Source organism: Pseudorca crassidens, chromosome 7 (genome assembly GCF_039906515.1).
Source record: "Pseudorca crassidens isolate mPseCra1 chromosome 7, mPseCra1.hap1, whole genome shotgun sequence".
In the NCBI taxonomy this organism is placed as follows: domain Eukaryota; kingdom Metazoa; phylum Chordata; class Mammalia; order Artiodactyla; family Delphinidae; genus Pseudorca; species Pseudorca crassidens.
The window spans coordinates 11,085,821-11,112,355 of NC_090302.1; the positions used below are offsets into that span (position 1 = coordinate 11,085,821).

Genomic DNA, 26,535 nt, shown 5'->3' on the forward strand with positions numbered 1-26,535 from the left:
GTTTCTCCTGTGCAAAGAGTCTTTTAATCCTCATAACTGCCCTAGTGCTAGATGGTTTTAGGCCTTTTTTGCAGATGAGGAAATTGGGACTTAAAAATGTTGAGTGACTTTACCACCGGGGTAACATAGCTGTAAGTAACAAGACTAGATTCATACCTGGATCTCCTGGATCTTAATTCTCTTGCCTCTGCCTCTTCCCTCCTCCTCCCCAGCCCCCATCACCATGATCAATATGGCAGATATATCCATTGGCTCCAGAAGTTTCCTTACGCCCTTTTGGAAGGCTCCCTCTTCCCCCAAAGAACCTTAAGTAACAGTGTATCTGAAGGCCATGTGTGCCTGGGGTCCCAGGAAAAGGTGGTTGCGGAGGCCTCATGGAACAGTATCTGAGTTGGTAGCACCTCATGATCGGGCTCACCTGCCCCATCCTGTCTCTGCTTGTCTGCTTTACTTAGGCCTGTCTGCTTCCGCTTCCTCAGAACTGTACCTTGCACATGGCCAAACCCTCGTGACCATGAATCTCCCGTAGAGCTTCCTTCTTTACAGTCTTTTGGCTCTTGCCCCCGTAGGTAACTACTCCCTTATACTGTTTCTGCCACGCTCCAGAGGCCAGACAGGAGTATTTTGAAAGCCCTGCCACCAGTGAAGTGGCATTTACAGGTTGGTTCCGGCCCAGGTCATTTTTTCCAGAACAACCTCAGTATACTTTCATTGGCTTTGCCTTTATCTTGTGCCTTTTTGGTGACACCTTCAGAGTTCCTGCTGCAGAATCTATAATTAAGTTAATCATTGTCTCCCATCAACCCGCCAGAAAAACAGCTGCCAAGAAGTTACAAAAGGCCTTTCTGTGAAGGCTGAGTTTGCTTAGAGTTTGGTCAGTGTTCACGACTGATGCTGAACGTCCAGGTGGCACTCTCTGCTTCCCCCTCTCCTGCACGCCCCCCTGCCTGCTGCCTCCTCCTCTCCCACATTCACCTCCCAGTCCTGCTGTTGGTCCTCCCCCGCCAGCCCAGGCCCACCATCACCGGCATTCCCACCATCACCGGCACTCGTGGGGAATACTATCTCCTGCTTTCCTGTCGCCTGCCTTTGGCCTCTCCTCCCCCACTGCTTCCAGGCTGCAGTTTCAAAAAGCACACATCTAACTACATCATTTGCCAACTTAAAATTTTCCATGTCTTCCCACTAGTGTGAAGGGTCAGCTCTCTGCATGGCCTGTGAGGCTGTCTGGGATTCAACCATGCCAAACTAGCTACCTGACCACACCCTTTCTCCTTCCCATTTTCATAGCTTTATTCCTGCCATCACTTCTGCGCCTTGGCTTGGCTGCCATTCACGTGAGTGTCAAGACTCAGCCCAGTCTTTATCACCCGAGCCCCGTGAGACCTCTGTACGCTCGTAGTTCCATTGTCAGCCTTGCCTCTTAAGGACTCTCACCATATTGTACTTGTTTCCCTCTGGACTCTACACTCTTTGTGGGCAGGATCTGTATCTGTTCAGGCCTTATTGCCAGTGTTTGTCATAGTGTCCGTGGAGTGTATTAGTATCAGAGCAGAGCATTAGTAAATGTTTGCTGAACTAAGCTGACCTGTACATTTGTTTCATGGGTTTTGCATCATTTGAAATTTGCCTCATTTTTAGCCATCTTTTTTTTTTTTTAGCCATCTTTAAATGTCCTAGAACAAGGGTGCTCTGTACTTCCTTGGATCTCCTTCCAGTCCTTCCTGATCCCTGTGGGGCTATAGAAGCAGGATCACACAGTGTAACAGCCCCTGTAGCCTTCCCACGCACCCTACACTCGGCACAGGTTTCCTACCCTACAGGCTTTGGAGGTAGATAGGCTCCATGTGAACGTGGCTATTTTTTACCTTTGTTGTGACCAATTTACTTCATTTCTCCCCCGCCCACCTCTTTTCAGGCCATAGCCCTTGCAACATCTCCAGGAGTTTATCGGCAGAGTTATCACTGACTGCATTGTTTTATGGAGAGAGAGAAATATTATTAAGATCTTATTACTACCTGGGGCGGCTTGGTTTTCATTCGGAGGATTCTTGAACATATTTCTCACTCTTTCTTTAAACCCAGTCTTTCTTGTATTTTGTTTTTTTTCTCTGATTATATTTGATTCAGTGCAGCCTTGGAAATATATATTTGTATACACATATGCTGTGAATGCTGATTTCTTCTCCTTGTGGAAAGCAATATGTTCCCGTCTCTCTTGGTCCTTTTCCCTCTGGAAGCCTAGGTGTTTTTCCTTCCATTCGCTGTCTCAGAATCCAGCAAAACCTCTTGCCCACCACCTTTTTTCCTGTGGTGGGATAGGAAGACGTAGGCTTTGGTGGTGCCAGGCACTAACTTGGCACAGATCCCTGAGTCCCACTTACACACAGCTGTGTGCCTTGATTGCACCAGCCAACCATTCTTGCCCCTTAGTTTCCTCTGGTACAGGTGGAGATAATGAGGATTAAATAAGTAACATAAGTGTTTGGCTCAGACCCAGGGATGTGGTGGGTGCCATGTTAGTTCTCTCACACCTTTACCTCTTTCCTTCTAACCCTTGAACTTGCTGCCACTTCTCTTTGTAAAGTCTGTGTGTCAGGGGCATTCCCTTCCCTTTATTCCTCCCAACAGCCCTTGGACAGAGGCATTATCCCCATTCTGACGGCCCCCTATGGCTCAGAGAGAGTTAAGCACTGTGTTCATTAGTGACCCAGTTCTTCCAGGCTTCTCTTGTTCTGGGATGGCCTTTCCTGGCCCATTGTGGTTGTGCAGCCTTTCATATCTCTCCTAGCCCGGGTTGTGCTCAGGCTTTTGCATCATTCAGTGATCTGGGACAGGCCAAGTTGGCAGGGACTTGGTTGGCAGTTCCTTGAATATGAACTCCCCTTCCCATCCCGGCTACAAACCTCTTAAATCACTCCTGCACCCTCAGCCGGCTTGTCCTTCATTATTTGCATCATCCAGATATTGGATGCCACAAAAGCTTCTGAGGGAAGAAATGGCAGCACCATCTAGACCTTAAAGACACAGTCACTAACTCACCCCCCACTCTGGACACACTTAGCACCCGCTGCAGCTCAGTTACACCTGACAGTTCAGGTGTTTACACAGGCAGACCGCGTTAACCCAAACAGCTCAAGCCAAAAACAAAACTCAGACACCTTTGCTTTTGTCACACAGTCCACTCTGAAAAAAAAAATTAAATTAACTTTTTCCATTGTAAAATATGTGGCTATACAGGGGATACATCAGGTCTGTTGCATGGTACAGGAAGCACACTGCTTTTGGGGGGACTGTTTTAAACACTTTTTTGAGCTGTTTAAATTTTATTCAACCATCAGCCATGAATGACTCCTTCAGGCCACATCAGTGGCATAGTCAGAACCTCAGCTTGTCAACAGGCCACTGCAGAACATTGTGTTTAAACCTCTTCCTTTTGTGTGTTTAACTGTCTTTGAATCCTCTTGCTCCCTGGTCCCCAGTTGGGACTGGTGCAGTTAGGGAATTAGCCCATTTTGGTATTGATCTGTTTCATAATTAATTTTATGCTTTAGTTTGGCAAAGCCGTGAATGCATTTGAAGTTGATGTTTCATTTTTTTCATTTGTCGACATTCATGCCAAGCACTGTGCTAGCTGCCTGGGATGGAAATGGCATGATTTTGGTCCTCTTTTTAGAGTCCAGACTCTTGTCACACCCAGACTTTAATCTGTTCTGCTGCAGATCATCAGAGCAATAGCTTTTTTTTGCTGTTTCAAATCAGAGTGACAAAAGATTATGCAGATTTTTTCCAAGATGAATTTGGACTGCTTCAATTCTTATTGAGTAAGATCGTTAGTTTTTAGTAAAGGAGCAAACTGTTGTGAACTAAATGGTCCTTGTAGATTTCACTGCAAATAGGAAAATTGTTGAAAATTGTGAGAGAGTTCAGCTATGATGCCACCCACATCCTTATTCCCCTCGAGCAAAGGTAGGAGAGCCACTGTCCCCTGACTCTTGCCTTGCCGGTGGGACAGAAAGCAAAGGGGTGCCTCTGAAATGCCCTGAAGGACAATAGAGCCAGGGGAGCTCCCTTCTTTATGAAGAAGGCTGAATATTTCTTTCTTTTTCAACCGCCTTAATGTTAGCGCCTCAGCCACATAAATGGAATGTATTCTCCAGCAAATAACCAATTTTATTTTAACTTCCTTAAAAAATTTTAGTTACAAATCTATTGTTTCAAACGACTTGCCATATATGTGTATTTTCAGATTCCAAAGCTGTATTTTAAATAGTATGTTAGGTTTTTAGTCAAATGCATATTTAATATTTCGCCTGCCCCCAATGTAAGTAAAGCACGGTTCAGAAAGTAGAACTGAACAGTGGAATGTCGAGGGTTTATTTAAAGAGTGTTAATTTGATGCTGAACTGTCCAGGGTGCCCACTGGCTGGAGCACCTACATTTTACTCTGGTGACATTCCCAATCTAAAAATCACTTAAGTGAGAAGAGAAATTTGATTGTAGCTGTAGACAAGAATAATGTGGAAAAGTTTCTTTGCAGCACTACTTTGGACTTGCACCATAGCGGATGCTGAGGTAATCTCTCAGTTTGTGAGTGCCTACAAAATGCAACTCTCTAGATAACAGGTTTAAAGTAAAGATTTAACACAGCCTCCATCTCCTGTGATGTCGCAGTGACAGTTTAAAACTCATTCTCTGAATCTCAGCAGACTTTGTAGCTAGCAGTGGGCCAATATAAAGTTTAATAGCATTACAACACATAAATCATCTTTTAAAGATGCTACTAGTAGCTGCAATATTAAATGCAGACAATCGCCTGTGTTATAAATAATTTATCAAACACCGTTTCAGATTAGCCTTCCATGCTGAGTTATTTATTTTAGCCTTTTCTGTACGATTCCTAAGGCACTTTTTGAAAGATCCATTACTGGTCAGTTTAATGAACTTGGGGGTCTGTTTTGTCCCCTCAAGCACTTGGGTACAGCTGTGGTGACCATTACATGGCCGACATGGACCTCTTTTTGCCTTTTACAAGTGCTGCCCATTTGTCATGTAGCGGTAAACGGAGCTGCACATTGGAGTCCAGGGACACATTGTGCGATGCAGTGATGGAGACAAACAGATAGCTCTATAAAGTGCTGCTTGTCACAGCTGACTTGTAGTACAAGTAGTACATCACTCTTATTGTAATCTCATTTAAGAAGCAGGGGCGGCCCGGGGGACTGATATTCCCAGTTAGTTTGGTCTTCGTAGCCATAAAGCAGGAAGTGCTCCTTTTATATTCTCTGAACTTTTAGGGGGTGTGCTCTTTGCTTGGATTAATTATTATAGGAGCTTCTCCACAGCACTGTGTGAAGATTTGTCAGCAGGTTTGTTTGGACCTCCTTCTCCTGGCCTGGGGTTTGGTACAGGCAGTCACTCCTTAGAGATAAATTGTGTTTCTAGGAGCCCTCTGGATTGCTGTATTAATAAATAAGTTACCATTTTTTAAGTAATAGCTATATGCCAGACCCTATAGTAGGTGCTTTCTATACTGCATTTTTATATTACAGAGGAAGAGCATGAACTCAGAGAGGTGAAATGACTTGCCCAAGGTTGCACAGCTGTAAGTAAGTAGGAAACTGGAGATTCAAACCCAGTCTGTCTGCTTCCACATCTGCCAGATGACCTTGAACCTGGGTTGCCCAATTAACTTTCGAGCACCAGGATCATGGTGATCTTTTGGCTGAGCAGCTCAAAGTAAAAGGAAGCTGCCATTGGCGTGGAGAGCCTTTTTTAAAAAAATTCATTAATTTATTTATTTTAATAGCCTGGATGAGTCTGGCCGCTCTGTCTACACATTGAATCCAAGTTCCCTTGTGACTAGCAACGTAAATCCATGAGCAGCTGGCCAGGGGAGCATGCTGGCCAGGGGAGCATGCTGGCCCAGCAGTGGGAGAGAGCCTTACAGCTGGGGTCACAGGCTCTGCAGGGCCCTCGTCAGAGCCCCTCTGTAGCAGCTGTCCCCAGGCGGATGCTGCTCAGAACTTATTAGGTCACTTTGCCTCTTCCAGAAAAGGGAGATGCAATTTCCTCATGAAGAATGAATCCTAAAGGAAGAAACAATGCTTCTGCATTTATTGTAAGCCAGAGACAGATAAAAATGTGGTGTTTTCCCCACCTCTTGCTTTTAGTTTATGGTTTTTCTCAGTAGTTTTCCTAAATATTTTGTAGCACGTGTTAAAGACAAGACTTGTTTAATTATGAAATTCACTATAAAGAAAACACAGTATGAATATGCCCAGTAGCATATTTGCATATGTGTCTAGAATTCTGGGTATGGAAATACTGTGGTAAAAGACCATATTTGTCATATGATACAATTCCTGGCACATAGTAGGTGTTTGTAAATATTTGTTGAAGACATTAACTATGTAAGTAATGGGCAGACAAAAGAGCCTTGGTAATTTTCACTCTGCCTTTTGAGGGTTTTTGGTGGAGGTGAGGAATACGTGAAATAAGACTTTGGATCTTAATATTGATTTCTGCCATATCACATTGTAGAAATGTTTAAGTGGTGATCTGTGGGCAGTTTGGGAAACAGTGCCTCCCCCTGCCATGGAAATGACCATCAGAGGGACTGCTAGCTGGCTCAAAGAGAAGTTGGCAACCACCATCTTTCTCTTAAACTTGCTCAGGTTCTGAAGATCCTTGCTGATGGGGGAATGACACCCTGAATCAAGGGACTGCTGTCCACTGTCCCCAACTTGCTCAGGAGCCCCCAGCTCAGAGCTGAGACAGATTACTTATGAGCTGGTGTGGTGCTGTGGCATTCTGGCTCTGGAGCCCAGTGGGCCTGTTTTAACTATTTATTAGCTATGTGACCTTGGGCAAGTCATTGACACTCTCTCAGCCTTAGTTTCTGACAGTACCAACCTCAGAAGATGGTCAAGGGCAGGGGTAAAAATGATGATGATCATCAAAGTGCCTAACTCAGTAGTTGGCACATTATAGTAGGTGCTTAATAAAATGTAAGCTTTATTCCATTTCATAACATCTTCAGTCCTGTGTGTATGAGAGGTGGGTAGGACTGGGGAAAGAAAATCAGAGACTTGTGATATTTCCTTCCTTAATGAATTATCTTCCCTGGAATTGGGGGTGGGGGGGTGGGAGGAATTTAAACGGTATATTTCTCCAATTTTTATTTATTTTTATTTTATTATTATTAAATTTATTATTTATGGCTGTGTTGGGTCTTCGTTTCTGTGCGAGGGCTTTCTCTAGTTGTGGCAAGCGGGGGCCACTCTTCATCGCGGCGCGCGGGCCTCTCACTATCGCAGCCTCTCTTGTTGCGGAGCACAGGCTCCAGACACACAGGCTCAGTAATTGTGGCTCACGGGCCCAGTTGCTCCACGGCATGTGGGATCTTCCCAGACCAGGGCTCGAACCCGTGTCCCCTGCATTGGCAGGCAGATTCTCAACCACTGAGCCACCAGGGAAGCCCCTTCTCCAATTTTTAAAAGCATTACACTTAAATAATAGCACACATGATAACTTTATGAGTAACTCAGGCTATATGTAATATATTTTACACATTTTTAAGTTTTATAAGTTTATCTACTCACATTAAAGAATATTTGCAAAATAGAGGAAGATTCACCTGTAATCTCAGCATTGTCAGCATCCTGGTATCAGTGGATTGTAATGGATTGATGTCAGATATGCATGCCTAATATAATGTGTATATTTCAGTTTCTTGTAAGTCTTCCCCCATCTCCGTCCCCAAATATAAAATAATTTGGGAAATTTAAATCTGCAGTACTAAGTGCTGCCAGTAGCATTTGTGACATCCACTTGGTACTATTGGCTGGCTCAGGGCATCAGCAGCAGTGATGAGAAAAGCAGTGATGACAAAGCAAAATAATAAAACAGCAGAGAAGAGAAGAGGAGATGTAGGTCAGGAGCAGAGGTATAAGCAAGATGCTCTGATACACAGGACGCTCCCCACACCCCCACCCCACGGGTTATGTATTAACAGGCGCAAGTTGGAATGGTTTTGCATTTGTTAAGTTAGTGGTTGGATTTTGCCGTCTCTGTGGTAGCAGCAGCAGCGGCAGCGGCCATCTCCTGCTCTAAGGTGCTTTATTTGCTACCACCTTCACTGGTTCTGGTAAGGCTTTTGGCCTTCTTAGGCTTGGGAATCCCAGGAGAGAACTTCTGATTAGAGGATCATGTTTGAATGAATTCTGTGGGGCTGTATGTGCACAAGAGAATAACTGGTTCCGTTGACCCCACATAGGTGCCACTCAGGAAGTGGAAAAACCTGGTGGGATAAAGGTCAGAATAACCCCCCCAGCCCCTGCTGCTGGGTTGCTGAGGATCCCATTTCCAACAGGGCCTTCTCTATCCTTCTCTGAGTCTGAAGAGGGCGCTCATGTCACTGGAATCCCACTTACTGGCTTAGGGCCGGCAGAGGAGCAGGAGCTCTGAGAGCTCTCTCCCATCTTCTCAGGGCTTGAAGACAGTGGACCTGCTCTTTGATCTCAGGCTGGAATTTTGGGCAGGGCATCCGTGCTTCTCCAAGGATGTTACTTGGATGAGCTCTTTGCTTCAGCTTGCATGTTTATGGACTCTCATGCCCTGGTGTACGGGGAAAGTGGGCTACAGCTCAAGTTAAAGTCTCTTCTTTGGGAGATTGGTTCATTTTTTGTCCTTGTTACATAGAGAGCTTGAACTTGGTGTTCCCCGGGTCCTGCCCTGCTGCCTCTGGCGCCTGCCTTCTGTTTCACTGCCCTGTTTTCTGAGTGCCTGGTGTGCAACCTGTCCTTCAGCCCTCCCTGAAGCTTTACGGACCCCAGCCAGTGTTCTCACAGCTTCTTCTCAGTTATCCGTTAGCCCTTATTACACTGCATTGTAGTTAACCTGAGTCTGATGCTTCTTGGTAAGAAATAAATTAATCTACTTTTCCACCAGTAATTGTTGGAGACTTAGACTTGCTCTTAAAGGAAAAGTAAGAGAGTGATTCAAAGAAAGGAATCACTTCAGTGAACATGCAGACTCATTAGTGGGAGGGGATAGATTCTTTTGGGCAAGAGGTCCCACCCTTGGCTCTGCCAACATTTCCCCAGGGCTGTGTTTTGGTGTTAGTTTTTTCCCCATGATATTGACTTTCTTCGTTATGTTACCAGGAAGCAGATTCCAGCCATTTTTGGACGTTTTTCATCAGGGGCCTGCAAACTACACTCCATGGGCCAAGTCCAGCCCAGCGCCCATTTTTGTTTTACGAAGTTTTATTGGTACAAGCCACGCCCACTTGTTTGCATATTGTCTGTGGCTGTTTTGTGCTACCATGACTGAGTTGAGTAGTTATGACGGAGACTGTGTATCTACAAAGTCTAAAATATTTACTACCTGGCCCTTTGTTAAAAGTTTCCCAACCCCTGTTTTAGATGATAAATTGCCCTGTCAGCCTACAGTTCTCAGTTATGTGGTGAGCGTCTGACGTGAAGCAGTTTGTTTAAGAGGGAGTGTGTGCATAAGGAGCTTGAAAGGCCTGGGTCTCTCACTTACCAGCTGATAAACCTTGGGCAGATATTGAGGTACTCTGAGACCTTTCCTTCATTTATAAAACAGGCACTGAAAACAATGCCTACCTCACAGGTTGGCTTTCTTTTTTTTTCCTTTTCCTTTTCTCTTACTGCTTGTGAAAGCACTCTGTGGACATCAGAACAGGCCCTCCATTTGACTGTGGACACTATTGTTACTATTTTCTTTCTCAGGAGGAGGATGCCAAGAAACTGGTGAGTGAAGCCATAGCAGCTGGCATCTTCAATGACCTGGGGTCTGGAAGTAACATTGATCTCTGTGTCATCAGCAAGAGCAAGCTGGATTTTCTCCGCCCGTACTCAGTGCCTAATAAGAAGGGGACCAGGTAAGTGAAGGAGATTCTTCCTGTGGCCACCCTTGTTATATTCATGGCATCTGGACAGGGTTTTCTTGATTCTTACCCACGTGAAGTAAAGCCAGAGTCCCCAAGCCAGCTTTATTCAAGAGACCTTTGAATCATTATTTGTTTTATGATTGTGGGCTGCTGTCAGGTGTAGAAAAGTGATACAATTTGTAAAATGTTGATGGAAAGACTCCTAGACTGGGGATTGCGGGGAGAGCTTTGAATCACGTGCTGTCCTTTCTCTAGTCTCTTAAAGATGCCTCAGAATTCCGTATGAAATTCTGTAAGAAGGTACATTCTCCAGGGCATCCAACCCATAGCTTTTCCTCAGAGTGGTTTTCATTCCCTAGATGGTTATCAACCATTGGTTAAGAGTCTCTGAAAGTTAGCCTTGGGAGCTAACTGTTGCTTCCTGCTCTGGAGGGAGCCATGCCATTGAGCCCATGGCACGTGCCGAGCAGGCACTGCTCTCCGTGGTGCAGTCCAGCTCGGAGTCAGGGGCGAGCTTATAGTTGATTTGCTGGCGGAACTGGAAGATGTCCAGCCCTGGTGGCAGGTGAGCTGCTCATCAGCAGTCCTGTATGGCCGTCCAGCTGCCTGACCTCTTCCTGGAGGCTGAGCTGCTCAAAATGTGGCTTCTGAGCTCTGCTCCAGCGTCTTCATCTGAATGCACACAGCAGCATTTATAAACTGAGCCCCAAGCTCCGCTGGAGGAGAGCAAGCACATCACCAGCCACGATGGTGCTTTAACTCCCACCACATGTACTCAACTCCAAGTCAGGAGTAATTCACAAGGAACAAATAGAACATTGAGAACCAGCAGGTATTCACCGCAGTGTGCGCTCAGCATTGCGAAGACGTGTTCACGATGGGGTAGGGCAGCACAGCAGCAAAGAGCTCTGGCTCGGGGTGGGGACCTGTCATGGCCTGGTGTGGTGACTTTGGGCACCTGTCTTGGAAATGATGGAGCAAGACTAGGTGATCGCTAATGAGCCCATGGAATTCTCGGGCCCTAGGTGGGGAGGGAAGCAACCTTTCAGGCCTGGGGCTGTGTTGGACCTGGCCTTGCAAGTTCCCATTGGCTCCTCTGCAGCCCTGTTTTGCAACCCACTGTTGCTTCAGGTAGAAGCCCTCCCTTCATGCTGCTGAAATAGGTGCTGTAAGCCAGGATGGTGAGGAGGCTCTTGTTGTGTCCAGACCTCCCACAGACGTTGTGGTTCAGATGAGTCAGGCGCACAGAAGTCACATGGGGCTCTGGCTCCAAGGCCACAAGCTGCCACGGGTCCATCCAGTGTGGGGGAAGGAACAGCGTCTTCACACCAGCAGGGGAGGGGCGGGGCACATCTTAAAAAGGTGCTGCTGCTCGGATCCTTTCAGAGAACTTTGTGGGGACTGTGGGAAGGTTTCGCAGAAATAAAGGCCAGCTTTTCTTGGCTGTGCCTACTCCTGGTTTTGTACAGAGCTCTGTTGTGTCGCCCTCTTCGAGCACAAGCTCCCATTTGAGAGGCTGGCTTTTCAGGGAGCACGTAGTCGTGGCACAGCCAGCAGCCTCCTCCTAGTCCATGTCAGGCTGACAGCTGGGGACAGATAAGAGACAGCTGGACTTGTGCTGCTGCTTGACAGTGTTGTAATTCCTGGCCCCACTGTAAAATCAGCCGTTGAGATTTTTATCTTCTAGACTGCCTTGTGCTCAGAGAAACCTCTGTCAGATTCACCTTGAGAAGGGTGGTGTTGGGTGTGTCCTCATGCTGATCTACCATGTCCCTCTTGAGTCTCAAAGAGTGTGGTCAAAAGTGACAAGCCCAGGGCTTCCCCGGTGGTGCAGTGGTTGAGAGTCCGCCTGCCGATGCAGGGGACGCGGGTTCGTGCCCCGGTCCGGGAGGATCCCAGATGCCGCGGAGCGGTTGGGCCCGTGAGCCATGGCCGCTGGGCCTGCGCGTCCGGAGCCTGTGCTCTGCAACGGGAGGGGCCACAGCAGTGAGAGGCCCGCGTACCGCAAAAAAAAAAAAAAAAAAGGTGACAAGCCCAGAGTCTGGCTGCAGGTCATTTTTATACTGTTTATGCTTCCAAATATTTTTAAAGTGTTTAAGGTAACAGTTATGTCATTCTTGTTACTTCAAGAGAGTGGCCGTGGCAGCTTAATGAAAAGGATTCGCTTCCTCCTGGTTACTGAAAGGTACTTTAGGGAGGTTGAAGCTTGAAGGCAGAGGCCCAAATGCTTTCCAGCATCTTCTGGGGATGGTGAGGTGGGGAAGGAGATTTGAATGTCCACCTAGTGCCAGGTGCTCTGTATTATCTCTTTTCACGTGCATCATGTCTATGAGGTATCCCCATTTTGTAGCACTTGAAAGCCGAGGAAAGTGAACCTTGGGGGAGCTGAATCCTCCCAAGGTCGCAGAACTGGGAGTCAGGAGAGCCAGGATTCCAGTCCAGGCGAGCCAGGATTCCAGTCCAGGCCTGCTTGCTGCCTGCATACTTGTCCCTCTCTCCAGCCCTCCATCAGGCCCCTTGGGGGGATCCTAACTCTCTGCGTTTGTTTTTCTCTCATTAGGTTTGGCCGGTACAGGTGTGAGAAAGGGACCACTGCAGTCCTCACTGAAAAAGTCACTACTCTGGAAATTGAGGTGCTGGAAGAAACAGTCCAAACAATGGACACTTCTTGAATGGTGTTGGTGGATGTCTGGTTATTGCTCTAGAAGACTGGGGGCAATGGAGGCTCCCCCTGTAAGACATTCGGCCAGTGTTTGCTGAATGAACCCATTAAAAATGAAAACCAAGTTAAGTGGCTGAAGTCTCGGGGCTGTGTGGTTTTTTGGGCTGCTAAGGCCCATCGACCTGGCCTCCCCTTCAGGATGTTACTCCCTCCCTGAATACTACTCTGCGTTCAGGTGGGTGTAAGAGCAGTTTAACCCTTCTAAAAACAGACGGGGCCTCGTTTGTTGCAGGAAGTCAGACTGGGTTGCTCTGATTCTTCAGTTGAACATTTATTACACGCAGCCCTTGTGCTAACTTACTTACTTTCTTTTTGTTCAGAGTAGTCCCAGGTTTTTGTTTTTGTTTTTTTAGGATGAGTGCAGCACAGTCTTTTACCCCAACAGCCAAGTAGGAAAGAAATAGAGATGATCAGTTCTGAGTACCAAGAAAAAGCAGGTAGGTGGACAGTTTTGCTTTGCTATAGCTGCATGAACCTGGGTGAACTCCACTTTGTTTGGCCAGTTTCACGAAGTCAAAAGAATGCTTTGAGCCTTACTATCTGTAATAATTAGGATATGATCGTTTCTCAAACACTCAAGCCTGGTGAATGGTTGAAATTGTATACCTCCAGAGGGTCCGAGTAGTAGGCAGAATTGTTCTCATGGTGTCGAAAGCGGATGGCATGCAGAAAGCAAGTTCATCTATGTCCAACGCTGATGATACTGCCAAGGGAGACAGACACAGTAGGGATTCTGAGAGCCGTAAGCAGAGTATTTGCAAAAAATCTGTCTGGAATCAGAAAAACTTTCAGTGGTGAGTGCCTGACTGTCCCCCAGAGTGAGCATGGCTGGGGGGACAAGAGAAAGAGGCCTGGTGCCATGGTCTTCCAGAGTGAGCCCACTCTTGGGCCAGCCTCCCTCGTTAAACTGCCAGGAGTGGGTGGGGAGAACAATGGAATTATTTAGGATAGCAACTTGGCTGACGATTTATCAAAATTATCTGGGGAGCTTAAAAAAATTCCCAGATTACTTAGAATGTCTGGGGCCTGAGAAATTGTGTTTTTAAAGGAGGCTCTAGAAATTGTGCTGCGGTGTGAAGCTGTTGTAAAATTACTCATGAAATCGTACTCATTCACAGAAGGAACCCCACTTACCCCATTTTATTTCAACCATGGAGAATGAGTACAAAGCAGAGGCTGCATCTGAAGAAAATTTCTCAAACCCGACAGTGTTACAGTAGAACAGAGTTCACACGTGGAAACAGCGCAGTGGCCCAGCCCAAATCCTTTATCCCCAGGGAGGCCTGGTCAGAGCTCCTGACCAGGACACCAGTGGAGCGGACAGGCATGTCCTCTTTCTGGAGGGCTGAACTGTCACTAAGTCGTGGGTGACAACTTAGACCATTTGAGGATTAACTTGAGTGTAAAAACAAAATTCAAACTATTTCCTTCAGAGCTTGAGTTTTCCTTAAGTTCACATTTATAAATTAGTCTTCACAGTTAATCCTATTTGGGAACAAGAAATAAATGAACACATTTCTGGTTTCCTACAAATAATACAGTTGTACATTAACTCTTGACTTACATGGTCCATGGACTTCAGCTTTGTGAAGGGGTGAGTGGCTACCATTTTTGGATCATCTACAATGTACTGTAAGGTAACTTACATATTTTATTTCAGATTCTGTCAGCAACCCTGAAGGTAGATGTTATTAGTCCCATTTTACAGATGAGGCAACAGGCTCAGAGAGGCTAAGAAACTAGCCCAGGGTCATGGTAGGAAGGTGCAGAACCAGAACTTGTACAGAGAATAGCCTGAGGGCAAAGCCCGCATATTTTTCGTATCCTGTGCTTCCTTCTCATGGAGGAAAACACTTAACACTGATCATTAAATGAACTGCCAGCATTCAAGCAGGTGAGGTGCCTAGTACTAGCAGGTGTTCAGGAGAGGATGGCTGAGCCAGGCTGCACAGAAAACACTCATGGCTTTCAAATACTATTTGCCTCTATACCAGATGCTGGGTTCGCCTCATCGTCATTCATCAAGTTATAAACGTAGATAAAAATATTAGGAAAATCTCCACTCTACTTAAAAAATTATTTCCACTTTCTCCCCTTACAAGGGAGTAAATTAAGCACACAGCTTGATTGTTTGAAAAGATTCTAAGAGCTAAACCAAACTTACTACTAACCATTTTAAAAGGCTCACTACAAATCACACAGTCTCCTGGATTCTCCTGTTAGTTCAAACCTTGACAGGTCACTGAAGGAATTATCCGAAAGATTCACATTACAATCCAGATATAAGAGGTGCCTCAGTGGCTCACTGAACCATCCACCATTGTTAACAACCCAGCTGAGAGTGTTCACAACAGTTTAAAGAAAGGACTTTCAAATTTGACCACCAGTAACACGTGACCAGTGCCCCTCCCACCAGCAGCCCTGTATTCACCATCTGCTGTAAAGCCCAGCCCCTCTTTGGGGAACCTGCTGAACCCTCTTGTCTTAGTTGGTCTCGGCTACCAGGTGGCCACTTTGGAGAGAAGACTCAGGTAAGGCAGAGCGGCGTGGCTTCTGAGAAGGCGCGCTGCATCCACGCTCAGGTGCTCGAAGTCCACACGTGCATCTGTTTGGCAACCTGGTGCACGTAGCTGATGTCGGGTCTCTGGTTGGGGTCGGGGTGGATGCACATACTGACCAATTCTCGTAACTGCAAGGGAGAGAATGATCACGTATTATTCGTAAGCAGCCTTGTCGAGGCTCTGCATTAACTCATGAACCCTCAGGGCAACTAGAAGATGAGGAATGGCGCTCAAGACAGGTGAGTGGTGGGCGAGGAGTCACAGTCACCAGGGGAGAGCAGGACCCGCACCAGGCCTGTCTGGCCCCAAAGGCCATGCCTGGAGACACTGAGAGTGGTATCTCCAAATAATTTTGAACTTTCAACTGCCTACACTACTGGCTAGATCTGTGTGGACAGTGTGTGTGTCTGCTGTCAGTCATGCAGATGCCCAAACCAGAGGACAAAACTCAAGGCAAGGGCTTATTGATCATAATAAATGTATTAACATGCAGCAGAGCTGCAGTCTGCCTACCCCCTGGCCTCTTTATTGTGCTCATGAAAGACGGAGCTTTTAATTATACAGACACTGAAGGCTGCTACTGCCTCGGGGTGGGGGAGGGGCACCTTGATCCTCTGATCACCTCCATTCTTCTGATAGCCAGAGTGCCAATTATTTTAATGGTAATTAAAATAATGACCTTAAAAAGCCTACATCTTAACGTGCATCACTGGGCTCACTGCAATTTTTTCATTTAAATACCTGCTGCTGGAGGGGCTGGCCAGGGCCGCAGCAGGGAGAGGGGAGATCCTGACTAAGGGGGCTCACGGGGACTCTGCGGCCATGGTCAGCAAGTCTGGGGTGGGCACGAGGGTCATGCGGAGGCCCGGGCTACGGTGCACACTCCCTGTTTCACTCCTGAGGTGTTCTAGGCTGAGGGGCCTGGGGTTGCTCCCCCAGGAGATGCTCCAAACTGCCTGCTGCCTTTCTGGGGATTTCACTGCTTTGTAAACACTCGGAAGCCCCTGGGCAGATGCAGCTGCGCCTGCAGCTGACTTGGACCCTCCTGGAGTCTGAGGTTGCCCACGATGAGACCATACTCTTCAGAACCTTACAGTATTCAGGGGAAGGTAGCTGTGGTTGGCCTCTGACAGGTTAAAGTGCCCAAGAGAACCACATTAAGGTAAAGTCTCTGTGGCCCGAATTGCTCATTTATAAACCACACAGTTGGCAATAAGTGCATGTTTGTAAAGTTCAGAAGAGAAAGGGTCTTATTTCCATTTCTAAGAGGACATATAACTTCAAAAGGGAGGTGTGCCGAGGAGCTCCAGTGCTAAGAATTAGCACCTCCAGAAGTTCCACGTAACCAGTGAAAGCCAGGTGCTCTGGGGAGTAGGAGATCTGGACGCTGAAGGACTGACTTGGGAGGGAAGAGGGCTGAGGGCTTTATGTGGACTTGTTCATTTCAGCTTCAGAACCATGAGGCAGAGGTTATGGTTCCCATTTATAGATGGGGAAACTGAGGCACAGAGAAGTTGTCATTTGCTCCAGGTGGCATGGCTCCAAGCTTCTTAACAAATTCCAACAAACAAAATTCCAAATTCTAACGAAAGATGGGGAAGAAAAACCAAATGCAACTATTAACTTGGTGAAGAGCTCTAACTAGTTTTTCCTTTCCTGCCAACTTCCACTCCGGAGCATAAGTACTTCCTCCAAAGGTACTCATAAGAACTCTATAGGAATCTGCGCTCCTGACCCTCACTCTGGCTGCTGGGAGCCCGCAGAGCCGCAGGCATGGCACTGGGAGCAGAGGGTGCCAGGAGAAAGGTGGCTGATGACCTTTCTAGCTGGCCTGCCGGGATACAGGGTTAGTGCACACTGGGGCACCTGGTTGCTACAGCTTGGCCGGCCCAGACCCAGGGCCCTGGTGGGCAAGGGCTGCTCCTTCCAGAGCTTTCAGGATTGTGAAGTGAGCAGCATGGATGGCTCCTCACTGTGGCTGGATGACTGGCTATAGAAGAGGGGCGGGTGCCCTCAAGAAACAGGATAGCGCAGTGGCTAGGTGCAGGCCATCTGGGCCAAACCCTGCCTTCACCACGAGCAAGTTACGTGACTTGGGCAAGTTACTTAACCAGTCTGTATCTCAGTTTCCTTCCTGGTAAAATGGCATTAGTGGGGTGGGGTAGGGGGGGATTCAACACAGTAAATCATAAATGTGAGCTGTTATTATTGTGAGGCAGTGGCCTGTGGTCCTGCAGGGTGGACCCATGGAGGACTCAGACTCCCGATTACACACACTAGCATTGACCTTGAACAAAAATAACCCATATTGAGCATTTACTCTGAGCCAGGCCCTGTGCTACGGCCAGATGATGATGGTTGTAAATGCATTGCCTTAATCCTTAATCCAGTAAGGTAGATTCCAGGATTATCCCATTTTACAGATGAGGAAACTGAGACTCAGTTCAGTGATTTGCCCAAGAAAGGTGAGGGGAGTGTGTAAACCTATGCATCTGTTTACACTTTTTTTTTTTTTTTGCGGTACGCGTGCCTCTCACTGTTGTGGCCTCTCCCGTTGCGGAGCACAGGCTCCGGACGCGCAGGCTCAGCGGCCATGGCTCACGGGCCCAGGCGCTCCACGGCATGTGGGATCTTCCTGGACCAGGGCACGAACCCGTGTCCCCTGCATCGGCAGGCGGACTCTCAACCGCTGCGCCACCAGGGAAGCCCTGTTTACACTCTTAACCACGCTGTGCTGTAAGCCTGTCATCTCATCCTCACTTTTTATCCATGAAGGCGAAGTATTAGGCCTGTTTTCAAGATGAGGGAACTGAGGCAGATGATGCTCTCCCACAGCCTCACCTGTCACAGCCTGATGGCCAGACGTGTCAGGCTGTCCTGCGCTCAGTGTAAAATATTGAAAATAAAAGGCCAAGGGGTCTGACCTAGGTCTGTGGTGGCAAGGAGACCAGGCTGCTTGCTTTGGTTCCCTGTCATGGGAGCGGAGGGGCCGCCAGCAGTGGTGTGGGGCCGGCCAGGCCCTGCTACCCCCTGCGTCTGGCTCCTGTTGCTGGACGCCGGGAGCCTGTCTCTGGGCCCCGCAGCAGCGAGCCTCCCACTCGAGCGCTGGGTTGGCAGCCAAACGGGCAGGAGGGTGCTGACGGGGCAGCTCCTGCTGGTTCCTGCCAGTGGGTGGCCTGCAGCCCTGCTGTCGGGGGCTGAGACCTCTGGTAAAATCAGCCTGCTTGTTTCCCCTTCTGAGTCACTTCCCCAGAAATCTTCCTTCTCGGCTCTGTTAAGTGAACCCAGGCTCAGCCCCACAGCCCTGGGATCTTGGAGCTGCCCCTCTTCGAGCCCTGTGGGTCGCCTGGAGCTCACCAGGCCCAGCCCCGGCGGCAGCAAACTCACCTTCTCAGAGTAATGTTCTCCGGGGAGAGGCGGGTAGTCACACTGCTCAATCTTCTGGCAGAGGGAGAAGAGGTTCATTTTATCTCCATAGAAGGGGCTCTGAAGAGCTGCCATCTGCAAGGAGAGGGGGATGAGAGATGAGTTTTCAGCCTTGAGGTCCAGGGCAAAAGGGGCCGCTGCAGATGGGGGTGTGGTGCTTCCGGGTCCTCACCGCAGCGGCTGTCCAGCCAGACTCCCCTGTGTCCTGAGGAAGCTGGGGTTCAACAGAAAGTGGCAGTTTTTACACAATCCTTGTTATATAAGCAAATTAAACAGGACAAACGTTTCACTGACAAAACTGTAAAGTCAGTAAAGAAGGGGCAGCTGAGTCCTGAGGGCCAGCCGTGAGCAGGCACACACCTGGCCTCTGGTTTCCTCATCTAAAGTGGACGCAGCTCCACCTGCAGGGCTGTGGTGAGGCTTGGCTGGCACAGGAGGCATCACAACCTGAGTGGACATCTGGCTCCATCCCGAAAGCAGGCCCTCTGCTGGGGGACCGTGGAGGCCCCAACGGGTTCTCACCCCGTCAGGGAACTACCCGGACTTCCCACCCCACCATTCAGAGCACGACGGGGGGGGGGGTGTCTTCAACAGGGGCACACAGGAGCCGTGCTGCCCGTGAGGCAGCCCAGCACGGCGCCCGCCAGCCATCTCCGCAATGGGATTCAAGCTGCCTGTCACTCCCGCTCACTGTTGCCTGCCTCCAAATGACGGCCCGACGACACCTGCTAATGAAGCGCCGTTGGGTAATGTGCCCACCTGTCCGTTTGGCCCTGGTTCCCTTCAAGGAGCCGGGCTGCCAGGGCCACTAGGCACAGACCCCACAGCCGGGGCCTGTGGGACACCTGAGGAATCCTCACTCCCCTTCAGGCTCCGGGAGGTGGGTGGGCGAACCCTGTCTCCGGGCTGGGGGAACCCATGGTAGCCTACCAGCTTTAGTTTCCTGGTCTGCCCCACGCTCTGTTCACCCCTGTGAACAGGTCAGGTGATCCCGAGAGGAAGAGCAGGGCTTCTCCTCCAGAAGAGCACAGGGGCCTTCAGAGCCCAGGCAGTGCCCTTGGGCGTCCAGATGGCCTTGGGAGAGGCAGTGTGGCCTGGAGACTTGGGGGGGCCAGGTGCCTGGGCCCTGACTGAGTGCTTTCAGGTGGGTGTCTCCTCCCCCTGACCAGGGGCTTGGGCCCCTCTGAGGAGGGCTGGGAACCCACCTAGACGGTGAAGCCCCCCCTGCGGGAAGGCCCTGGCACTCGGCGGGGCAGGGTGAGTATGCAGAGGCTCTGCCCGCTGTGGGCTCAGGCAGCCTGACTGAACTGGCTTTACCATCTAGCATGCAAGATGGCGTCACTTGGGTGATGTATTTCCAATAATTAAAATGAGAACCTCAGTGCAAAGGGTTAATTGGGCAGTTTCAAAAGGACATCTGTTGCTACAGTAGAGAGCAGCTGAGGCTCCAGGGCAGTCATTCGGGGTGATGTGGTGCCCTTCAAGTCATGGCAGGAGGATTAAGATGGATTTTCCTGGAAAGCGTGTCTGTTCAGAGTAGAAAGGATGTCGGCCCCACTAACACAGGCTCTGGTTTTTCATGTGTCTGACCTGGGAGAGGGACTGGGTGATCCTTTCGACAAGCCAGCCTGATCTGATTTGCACAAAACTTGCTGTGTGGGACTCCAGAAGAGCCCCAGAATGGCGAGGCATGAGCCCCGTATCTGCCATTCCCTTCAGAGAATCTCTCCATCCTTCCTGGTACCTTCCCCACACTGTTTCAGAAAAGCTTTCTGAACAGGGTCAGCAGCGAGCTATGCCAGAGGAGCCCTCTCTGCCTCCCTGGCTCCCAGTGGCTTCTGCATCCATAAATGCAGATTCTAGCGGAAGCAGCGTCCCTGCCTGCTGCCCTCCAGCTGCCGGCCACGGGCCTTCCACCCAGATCAGAGCACTGGGCTGTGAAGGAACCTCTGGGGCTGCTTGAGACACTGGGAGTTACCCCGGATGGCGAGATCTCCTCGTACCGGCGACCACCCACCTCTGACTGGTTGAAGCAGAGGAGGAATTGCTGTTTGGGGCCTCGTTAGAACTGCCAAAGCCACGGCTCTCAGTGCTGCTCCTCAAACGCAGAACTTTTCCTGCCTGGCGTTACTGGGATGACACATAGCAGGGGAAATGGGAGAGTGTGGCCACTTGCCCCCGCCGGGAGGGCTCAGGGGAACTGGTGTGTGACTTAAGACGTCAGAAGGAGAAGGGGATTCTGACTCAGAGTGGACAGCGACTGCCTTTGACTCTGGCCCTGTCAGGGCCTCGGACATCCATCTCATCACCAGTATCTCCCGAGCTCTTCCAGGAGTGAAGGTTGAACCCAGAGGTTAGTTGCCAAGCAGTCTGCAGCCCTGCTTCCCCACGAGGTAGGGGGAATCCAGACCATTCTCTGGCTCAAGCCAGAATTCCAAAGCAGGATTCCATACAAGGCACGGCTGCACCTGTCCCCCGGCCCACTTTCTTGCTGGTCTCAGCCTCCTCAGGCTGAGGCTGCTGTAAGAAGGCCCCCCACTGAGGATCCTGATTCCTTCAGCTCTGTGCTCAGAGCTGAGCTCCCATAGAAGAATAAATCAATCCTGCAGAGCCCAGGCGGCCTGCTGAGTGCCTCCCGGGGTGTGCCGGGTAATGAAAATAAAGCGCCAGGTCTTCCAACAGGCCGAGCTTGGGCATCCCTGCTGGGAGCTCCTGGAGGGGCCACTGAAGTTGCTGGGGGATCCTCACAACCGGGCCTTCCCCTCAAAGGGGCTCTGAGCAGAGGCCCTGCATCTTTCTCCAGCAGTCACGCCTTCCCTGGTGGCTGGAGAGAAGGGGAGAGGCCCTGGCTCCACAAGGACCACTGGTCCCTTCCTGGCTCCTGCTCACTGGAGGGCAGGCATCGACAACCTGGGTACCAGTGCCCATCTAGGTCACTTCCTTGCTGTGTGACCCTGGGAGGTCTCTCCGCATCTCTGAGCCCGCTTTCTCCCTTACAGCAGAGCTGGGACTGGCCTGGTGTGATTCTTGTGATTCACTACAGTGTCCAGGGCAGTGCTGCTCCCGGAGGCTGAGCTGTCTGGCCCGTTTCTCCTATGCTGACCTCTTCAAGACAGATCCCACTTGGCACCCACCCTGAGGAGCTCAGGCCAGGTATCGTGCTTTGTGGCGGCTCCTCACTAGCCACGGGTCAACATCAGCATCTTAAGGTGACCTCGGGAGGTCCTCAGTGGACATCTGGACGCCCAGGTGGAAGGGGGTGTGGTGGGCCGAATAAAGGCCCCCAAAGATGGTCATGTCCTAATCCTTGGAGCCTGCGAGTGTGCTGCCTTATATGGCAAAATAAATTCGGCAGATGTGATGAAATTAAGGATCCCCGGATCGGGGGAGTGTCCCAGGTGATCCAGGTGGGCCCTAAGTGTAATCACAGTATCTTTTAAGAAGGAGCAGAGGGAGATTTTTGAGTACAGGAGAAGGAGCTGTGTTGACTTAAGTGATACGAGGAAGAGGCTACAAGCCAAGGCATGTGGGTGGTCTTTTCCTTTTCCTTGCCTTTAGTCCACTGAAATCGATTTTGGACTTCTGGCTTCCAGAACGTAAGAGAATAATTTTATGTTGTATGAAGCCAATCGGTAATCTGTTACAGCAGCCGTAGGAACCTAACCCAGGGGGCTCCTGAGACTTCCAGCCCGCACCGGGGCTTGTGGGAAAGGGCAGGCCTGTCCCCACTGTGGGCAGGTTTTCTCTGGCTCTGTGCCGTCACCTGCCACGTGGCCCAGGTGTGTTCCCCTGGCTCTGCCCAGAATCCTCGGATGTGATCTGGGTGTGCGGGTGAGGTGGGGAGCCTGTCACAGATCTACAGCTGGCGGCCTCAGGACGCACCACAGGCTGTGCAGCGGGGGCTCCGGTCGTGTCTGGGGGTCGTTGCCTCCCAATTACCACGGCCCTTCCTGTCTGCTGGGAAAACATCTGGTTCTGTCTTCCCACAGGGCTCAGGGGTGGCAGCCTGGGGAAGGGCCCCCACCGCCTTTCGCCCGTAGAGGGGCCGCCACGCCAGCCCTCTTCTGTGGGAGGCCCAGGGCCACTGGGTTCAGGTCAGCTGTCCCCGCAGACGCAGGACTTGACTGATTTCATTGACTTGCTACTGCTGACACGCCCCTCCCTGGCTGCGAGCCTCAGTGATGAAATAAACCGGCACCTCCAGGCTGGGGCGCCGCTAACAGAGGCTGCCTCTTTAGAAGTGCGTTTAGGCGCCCAGGGCAGGGACTCAGGACTGCAGTCTGCCTCTAGGGAGCTGGTGGCACCAGCTCGGGAGCCCTGAGCACAGGAGCAGGGCCCAGTCACACCCTCGTCTCTGTTTGTCTACGTTTGAAGACTCACACGATTCACAGAGGGAGGAAGTGGCTTACAGAAATCCTGAACGCAGAATGGAAGAGTAAAGAACCCTGGACTAGGGACAGCATCCACGAGGGCAGGAGGACAAAGCCGAGTCTCCGAGGGGACAGACAACGGCTGGACTTTGGCTCCCCGCTGGCCAAAGCGAAAAGGAAAATGTGGCCAGCTGCTCGCCGGCACCAGCTCAGGGGGCTCTGGGCAGCGAGGTGGGCAGTAACAGCGCTGCAAAGACCTGCCCCGCACTGCCGGAGGGCCGTCTGAGCCAGGTGCCGTCCACACCTCATGAGGCAGGTGTGACTCCCATTACACTTGGGCAACTGAAGCTCCTGGAGCTCCAGGGCCTTCAGGGGGTGAGCGGGTGCTGAGCTCTGACCTCGGGTTGGTCCTTCTGACCGAGGTCTGGGCCACACCAGGCCCCGCCTCTCTCCCACCCAAACTACCACAGCTATGGGAGCTGCGTGCTCCCCACGAGGGAAGGATTCACAGCTTTGCCCTCCTCATCCCCAGGGGCCAGAAGCCACTCTGCACCCTCATCCACTGCGGCCCCACTGGGGGCACCGCCTGGATGCAGCTGCTCCCGTTCGGTGCTCATTAAAAGAAGTCCTCCTACAGCAGACGCCCCTGTGAGTCCCAGAAAGCACGGTCTGCTCCCCACCTCTGATTGCCAGGGCCTGACTCACCCATAAACCTTCAAGATGACTCTGTGGAGCGCCCACACTACGGACCTCCAGAAGAAGGGGGCTCAGGTACAAATGCCACAAGGGCCACATCTCCAATTGGCTTCATCTTTACCCACAAGGCCACCCTTTTAAAATGAAATGTCTGCTATTAATAGGAGGCCACCGGCTTACAAAGAAAGATGCTGTGAAGTGTAAACCTTGCAGAGGGATCAGAGTTTTGATTTCATGGTCTCCGTCTGTAATGCAGGGAGCAGGGAATCCCAGTGCCAAGAGACCCCGACCGCATAGCTGCCCCGGTCCCTGTGCATCAGCAGTGGGCAGCTGAGTCCCGAAGTTTATACCCACGGGCCATGAGGTCAATTCCCACCATCGATACTCCCAAGGAAGCAAAGAAGTCAGTCTCTGCAACTCCAAGACACTCCTAGTGGTCCCGCAACATTATCCTGTGCATCGCTGCCCTAGGAGACTTCAGCTCATCAGTTCCAAGCCAGATTCCAGGGATGCTCAATTCCACCCCAGGGAGAGCAGAAAAATAATCAAGGTTCCAACTTTAAACCCAAACCATGCTTGGTGTCTCACAGCCCTAGAGGGGTCCTCAAAGTCTTTCATAACTGTTATTTCATTCATCTGGCCTATGACAATGCAGGACAGCTACTATTCCCATTTTACAGATGAGGAGACCAGTGGAATCCCGGCCAGCACGGGATGGGCCAGGGCCAGGGCCAGGGCGGTGGGAGGGTGTGGCCGCCAGCTTGGAGATACTAGAGGGCTCAGGCTTCCCCGCCTCTCACCGGCAGCTGCAGCAGCTTCGTGGCCAAGTGTGGCTTGTGCTCCCTAGACCCCCGGTTATCCAGGGTCCCCGGTGGCTGGCCAAAATGGATGGGGGCTTTACGAGTTCATGTTGTCTCATGTCTGAGCCTACCAAGACTAAGAAATATTCCTGTCCCTCCGTCCAGGGTGGCCAGCAGATCTGGAAACGGCCATCTGGTGGCTCCATCTCCCAGCCCAGGGGAGACAGTGGTGGTCTCTAGGGAGACCCACGTTGCTGAGCTTGGAGGAACGTGACCACCCCTCATTGGGAAGCGTTTCAGAGGCATGGGGCCTGATCCATGGATAAATGCCAAATAGTGAACAGAATCACCCTGGTTACCAGGGAAACCGGGGCAGCCAGATCGCCCTGCCTGTGCTCCTTCCATCAGCAAGCAGACACTGGACTCTCCGTCTGGTTCTAGTTCACCTCCCTTCCCAGATCTGAGCATCCCAAGGGGGAGTGGCACCTAGCCTGCAAGTGACCACCCCTCTAACCTCTTCCAGCCTGACGCTGCTAATCAGGCAGACGTTCGACCGAGGGGTGAAGGACAGGACCCAGATGGTACCAGGCCTGCCTCAGCTGGGTGCCCACCATGCACGCCCCACCAAATGCCACTGAGCTGCAGGCCAGACACTCACCTCGTACAGCAAACAGCCCAGAGACCAGATGTCAGACTTGAAGTTGTAGCCGTTCTCATGGATCCTCTCCGGTGACATGTAGTATGGTGTCCCCACTGAAACACAGCAAATGGATAGGTGCTTATCCTCTGTGCAGGGGCAGCACAGGAGGGAGAGGTGGGGAGGGTGAGGGCTGGGGAGAGGCCTGGCCTCAGCCTCACCAGGATCCTGGGCAGCCCCCTCGCCCTCTCTTCCTGTCCCCTCCTCTGTCAAATGAGAGGGCTGGGACAGACTGGAAGTTCCCACGCTGGCAGGGCCCTAAAAGCCCCTGGAGATAGGGACCCACCCAGACCTGACAATCAGTCTGGGGGCTGAGTGGCTCAAGACTGGTGTTTCTGCCAACTGCCCGGGGGGAGTGGGACACAGTGGCCAGGCTCTGGGAAGCAACGGACCAAAATATCCTCTAAGGTGACTGTTTGAATCCCAGAAGAGTCCAGATAAGGCTCTCAACAGTGAAAACAACCACTGTGAATGTGGACCAACCACGGTGTGTGTGTTAGCCCATCTTACAGATGGGGAAACCGAGGCTCCGAATAGTGGCAGGACTGAGGTTCAAACACAGATCTTCAGGCTCCAGAAACTGAACTCTTAGCCACCACCCTTGGCTACTAGCACCAATCAGCATGTCCAGACTTGGGGTTGCCTGAGATTTCTTAGCCAGAATAGAAAAGATACTAACCATTAAAGAAAAGATTGATTAACTGGACTTCATTAAAATTAGGAACTTCAGTTCACCAAAAACCCATTCAGAGAGTTAAAAGGCAAGCCACAGAGTGGGAGAAAGTCGTCTGAAAACATATACCCAACAATGCCCTCATATACAGAATATATTTTAAAACTTCTATAAATCAATATACAAAAGACAAACATCCCCCTCCCTCAAATTAGCAAAAGACTTGAAGGGGTATTTCACAAAGGAGAATATCCAAGTGGCCAATAAGCACATGAAACGATATTGTGTTTCTCATTACTCATCAGGGCAATGCAAATTAATAGCACAGTGAGGTACCACCTACCACCTACCCACCTGAATGGTTAAAGTTAAAAAGACTGAGATAAACCAAGGTGGTGATGTGCGGAGCAACTGGAACCCTCATGCATTGCTGACGGGGCCATAAAGTGGCACGATCACTTTGGCAGCATCTACTACAGCTGAACACTGCCTACACTATAACCCAGCAATTCCACTCCTAGGTACACGCCCAAGAGAAATGAGTGCTCTGTCCATCAAGAGACATGATCAAGAACGTGCAGAGTGGCTTTATTCATAATAGCCGGAAACTGGAAACAAATGGTAATCACCAGTAGAAGAGGTAAACTGATAATGTGGTCTATTCACACAAT

General features: G+C 50.2%; 2 protein-coding genes across 3 annotated transcripts in view; one reads left to right on the top strand and one right to left on the bottom strand.

The window, feature by feature from the left end:
• PSMB7 (proteasome 20S subunit beta 7) overlaps window positions 1-12,715 on the top strand; it is a 58,500-nt gene extending 45,785 nt beyond the window's left edge. Inside the window, exons 7-8 of the mRNA XM_067743351.1 lie at window positions 9,759-9,910; window positions 12,480-12,715. Of these exons, the coding sequence (XP_067599452.1) occupies window positions 9,759-9,910; window positions 12,480-12,591 (264 nt within the window). The 3' untranslated portion in view covers window positions 12,592-12,715. The remainder of the gene's footprint in view (window positions 1-9,758; window positions 9,911-12,479) is intronic.
• Window positions 12,716-13,756: 1,041 nt separating this feature from the next.
• NEK6 (NIMA related kinase 6) overlaps window positions 13,757-26,535 on the bottom strand; it is an 84,608-nt gene continuing 71,829 nt past the window's right edge. For both annotated transcript variants that reach the window (XM_067743350.1, XM_067743349.1), the window contains exons 8-10: window positions 25,153-25,247; window positions 18,590-18,703; window positions 13,757-15,330 (exon numbers count right to left, since the gene is read on the bottom strand). In XM_067743350.1, the coding sequence (XP_067599451.1) occupies window positions 15,220-15,330; window positions 18,590-18,703; window positions 25,153-25,247 (320 nt within the window). In that variant the 3' untranslated portion in view covers window positions 13,757-15,219. The remainder of the gene's footprint in view (window positions 15,331-18,589; window positions 18,704-25,152; window positions 25,248-26,535) is intronic.